This window comes from Alnus glutinosa, chromosome 5, assembly GCF_958979055.1.
Source record: "Alnus glutinosa chromosome 5, dhAlnGlut1.1, whole genome shotgun sequence".
Taxonomy (NCBI): domain Eukaryota; kingdom Viridiplantae; phylum Streptophyta; class Magnoliopsida; order Fagales; family Betulaceae; genus Alnus; species Alnus glutinosa.
The window spans coordinates 7,780,262-7,785,126 of NC_084890.1; the positions used below are offsets into that span (position 1 = coordinate 7,780,262).

The 4,865-nt window shown below is 35.3% G+C and overlaps 1 protein-coding gene across 1 annotated transcript; it reads left to right on the forward strand.

Moving 5' to 3' along the window:
- The first annotated feature begins 1,043 nt into the window (after positions 1-1,043).
- Positions 1,044-4,186, forward strand: LOC133868262 (sphingolipid delta(4)-desaturase DES1-like). The gene is made up of 2 exons (XM_062305074.1): positions 1,044-1,352; positions 3,147-4,186. The coding sequence occupies exons 1-2, from the start codon at positions 1,197-1,199 to the stop codon at positions 3,963-3,965; spliced, it is 975 nt and encodes a 324-aa protein (XP_062161058.1). The 5' UTR covers positions 1,044-1,196; the 3' UTR covers positions 3,966-4,186.
- Positions 4,187-4,865: the final 679 nt, after the last annotated feature.

The window sequence follows — 4,865 nt, forward strand, 5'->3', positions numbered from 1 at the left end:
GGTCGGTGAGCTTTGTTTTTATACCTAGAGAATGTAATGCCGCAGCCCATGTTTTGGCTAAGGAGGCTTCTAGTAAAACTGTAGACATATGCTGGTTGGAAGAGACTCCTAGGAGTGTTCGGGAGATTGTACTTAGGGAATATGTGTGTCCCTAGATCCTTTGGTGATAGGATCAAATTTCTGATATTCTCAGCAATGAAATTGATGATGATTTTCTGTTCAAAAAAAAAAAAAAAAAAAAAAATAGGATTACCAAATATGTAATTATTATATGTATTTTTAAAAATAGATGTCAATTTAAAAAATTTATGTAGAAATCAGTATTTTAAAATATAAATATCAATTTAATAAATTTGGAGAAACACTTATCGATTTTTTTTTTTTTTTTTTTATATATATATATATAGTTCGGGAACAAAAGAACTTAGAGCAGTAGCATCAAATTTAAGAAATTAAATTATTTTTGCTTTTATATTCAAATAAATTATACAATACATTTTATTATCATTTTCTTATACCATTTAAATATTATTTCAAATGAAGAAAGAGAGAAGGTAGCACATTTGGTTCCTTTAGTTTAGGGAACAACAAGAAAGTCTGTTAGAAAGATTTTTTTTAAGAGAATAGGATTTAAAGAGTGAGTGTTGCTAGTGCTTTAAAAGAAAGGGAAAAATGCAAGATTGTATCATGTAGTTTACTTTTGTTTGCAATTACTTTCGGGTGGTATCGAAATGAATTCAGAGAAATCTGAGGTATGCAAAAAAAAAAAAAAAAAATAATTTACTTCTTACAGTTAAATTTCGTCCACTAACTTAACAGATTTCGATAATGTGACGAATACTTAAATTGAACACGTGTCATAATTTTATTGGCTTCGATGTATCGTACTATCAGAACTTGTTAATTTAATAAACGAGATTTGACCGTTGGAAATAAATTATTATTTTTTACATACTTCAGAACATTTGAATTACATTTGAATACCACAGACAACTAATTGCAAATCAAATAAAACATGGACAGAAATAAAGAAAACAAAATGAAACCAGCTGGCAATGAGCACCAGCAAGTTTCCGTCCACTCTAATTTTGGGACACGCAGTCAGCCTCACAGCTCATTCACGTTCTGAAATCTGAATCAATCAACTTTGAAACAAAGTTAATCATCTCCCACAGACAACGTAGGAAAAGAAAAGAATGGGGAGAGGGGAAGAAGCAGCGGAAGGAGTAATGGCCACAGACTTCTTCTGGTCCTACACAGACGAGCCCCACGCCAGCAGGCGCCGCCAGATTCTCTCTCAGTACCCTCAGATCAAGGACCTCTTTGGCCCCGACCGCTGGGCTTTCCTCAAGGTCCTCTTACCACCATCTCTCTCGCTCACTGTATCGTTCTGTGCGTGTTTTCGATTTGGATATACAATGTGCGTGGTTGTGTAACGCTTGTTGATGTTTGGATGTGGTTTTTCATTGGGTTTTAGATCTGATTTTGGCTCAATGTTTTTCATGCCCACGTTGTCTTTTTTGGTTGACCTTTTTTTTTTTTTTTTTTTAATACTCAAATTGGACTTCTGGGTTTTATTTCTTATGCCATTATATCAATGCTTATCAGGGTTGTGTTTATTTAGAAGTGTTTTGACGCTTTTCTGCGAGAATCTATTATTAGTGAATCATGGTGGTGTTTTAGTCTTTGTGTACGTAATGTTTGATGAAATTCCTGAATCAGCAATTTGGATCTGTTTTCATTAATATCTGTTCTGACTCGCTGAGTCACGCTATGGATTGCCAATATTGCTATTAGAAATTATAGTTTAGTTTGAGTCCCATTTGCTGACATAAACCAATGAATTCTGGATCCTAAAGCAGCTCGTTTGGATTTGATGATAAAACTTCGAGAGAATTCCTCCCCCCCCCCCCCCCCCCCCCCGGGCCTCCCCATTTTCTCTCTGTGGTGTTGAGAAATATATTTTCAATGTTTTATCATCATGGAATATGTTGAATGAATGTTTAACATGTTTGCTTGAGAAGATTTATAAATATTTTGTCCTTGCAAAACAATTTCTTTAGAGAAGAATTTGAATGACAATAGAGTTTTGATCCTGTTTTTTCATATGTCATTTTAATGTACAACAAGCAATTTAGTGAGGCAGAGAGAACACCTGTTATTTCTGATTGGATTGATTAGTGTTTCTCTTTAGAGCACAGAAATACGTATTTTTCCTATTTGTGGTTTGCCATTTGAGAATTGAGTGTTCTGCATCAACATTTGTCTTTTGTTTATACCAATTCTGAATCAACCAACATATAAAAATTTGTAAAGGGTTTCCATTAGATCTCATGGTACAAGTGCTTGTCATGCTGATAGTTTATATTTTCTTCTCCTTCTTGTAATGAACAAAAGAGTACATCTGATCTTTGCTTTACAAGACGTTGTCTTATGCGCCTAGTCTCCTAAAGCTCTCTCATTTGTTGCATTGAAAGTAGTTTGATTATTGTTCTTGTTGTAGATGTGGTGCTTAGAGTGATATGCATCTGAACAAGTAGCACTTTAGAACATATGAGTGATTTGGAAACTAGAAGCTTTTCTTTGTGTAGTTCGAAGAAGGGTAAATTTATATGCATGAACTATGCTGGCTTAAGAATGGTGATATTATTGAAAGTGCTAATTATGCATTTATAAAAGTCTTTTGTCGTGCCTTTGAATCTGTAAAGAAACTTCAAAAGCCATTTTCTCCAGCAAAAGCCTGGTTTTAGTATATTTGAACATTCTTTCCTTTGAACACCCTCCTAATCTCCACCGGCTTGCAGCAAGAAGCATGAAGTAGCGAAATTATCCGCAATCTTGTTGAAGATTAAGTTGCTGTTACACATTGAAATTTTTCACTGGATGTCGTAATTGCTTCAACTTATATTGAAGGGGATCAGAAAATTATGTGAAAAACCACTATGAAAGACATCACTGCGTTTTTTGGTAACCTATTTATTTGGTGAACTACATAGTTTTTCTGAAGCTGATTTTTTTCTGTAGTGGTTACTGTATATAGTGATTGTTCTGCTCTGTAGAATATTGAGACTTAGATGACCATATCAGCTTATCAGCTATTGTTATTGAAATTTCTGTTTCACGTCCTTATAATTGTGGTGTTGCAGATAGCTTTGGCTGTTGTTCTTCAACTATGGACTGCTACCTTGCTCCAAAATGCTGGTTGGCTGAAGATACTAGCAACAGCCTACTTCTTTGGCTCTTTTCTCAACCACAACCTATTCTTAGCCATCCATGAACTCAGCCATAATCTTGCCTTCTCAACTCCAGTCTACAACCGTTGGCTCGGGATTTTCGCTAACCTCCCAATTGGTGTACCCATGTCTGTCACCTTTCAAAAATATCACCTTGAGCATCACCGCTTCCAAGGAGTAGATGGCATTGATATGGACGTCCCAAGCAATACTGAAGCACATCTTGTGACAAATGCTGTTGCCAAAAGCATATGGGTCATATTCCAACTCTTCTTCTATGCCCTGCGTCCTCTATTTCTGAAACCAAAACCTCCTGGTTCTTGGGAGTTCATCAACTTATTTGTTCAGATAGCCCTTGATGCAGCCATGGTTTACTTTTGGGGCTGGAAATCTTTTGCCTATTTGATCCTTTCCACATTCGTTGGGGGTGGTATGCACCCAATGGCTGGTCACTTCATTTCGGAACATTATGTGTTCAATCCTGAACAGGAGACATATTCTTACTATGGCCCCCTGAATCTAATGACATGGAGTGTCGGGTACCACAACGAGCACCATGATTTTCCCAGAATTCCTGGGAGCAAGCTTCACAAGGTAAAGGAGATTGCGCCAGAGTATTATGAGGGTTTAGAGTCATATAAATCTTGGAGCCAGGTTATTTACATGTATGTTATGGACAGAACAGTTGGGCCATTTAGCCGAATGAAGAGAAAGGAAAAGAACTCTGAATAGGTGTTTTCATTTTTACTACTTTTTCCATTTTTTTTTTTTTGTTTTCTTTGCCAGGGTTGGTAATGGTTTCTACTTTTGCAATTTGATATTTATTTGTAACATTTTTGAGAAGTGCTGTAGTTTTAGGCTGAACAGAGTCAGTCGTTGGTTCATTCATTAACATTGCAGAAAGAACAGTTCGGGTATTGATTTATGTAGTTATTGTTAAGGCTTGGGTTGTATACTTGTATTATTTATATTACTTTGTTAGTCTCTCTCTCTCTCTCTCTCTCACAGCCACACGCACACACCACAAGAGAGCAGCTTTGGAGTTTGAATTAAACTGAGATTAAAAAATAACAATTTAAAAACGTGGTTATTAATAAAATTGCAGTTTAACTTTTAAAAATGCATATCCTGAACTGTGATTTAAAAACGTAGTTTTTTCTTACATTTTCAAACTGGAATTTTTTTTTTCTTTTTTTAAATGAACTCTTAAACGATATGCTTTTTATGATTTGGTTTAAAATTGTACTTTTTAAGTGTAAAATTGCACTCTTAATTATTTAATTAATATTTTAACAATCTCAACGCCAAAATCCAAAGAAAGCCATAATGCCATGTAGCTTGTTGTACCAATACCAATGATAGTGGGTTTCACACTTTCAACCTCTGAATTGCCCTCCTCTACTGCCACTCCCACCTTGTCAGCAAGGCATGCAAGGGTTTTTTGGGTACTTCCAAGTGTGGCCGTGACAAAAAACATGATTTTGTTTAGTTTTAAGCCAAGATTAGTATGCTCTAACTTATCTTTAAGTCATGCAATCAATGTAACATTGATACACTGGGAAAACTGTTACAACAAAATTAATGGGGAAAATTATAAAAAGTCCCCTAAATTAATAACTGATTTTTGAATAG

Excerpts from the sequence above, each read along its gene's own strand:
- LOC133868262 (XM_062305074.1), top strand. The coding sequence starts at position 1,197 with ATGGGGAGAGGGGAAGAAGCAGCGGAAGGAGTAATGGCCACAGACTTC. Across the intron at positions 1,353-3,146 it reads ACCGCTGGGCTTTCCTCAAG|ATAGCTTTGGCTGTTGTTCT; the intron begins GTCCTCTTACCA and ends GTGGTGTTGCAG.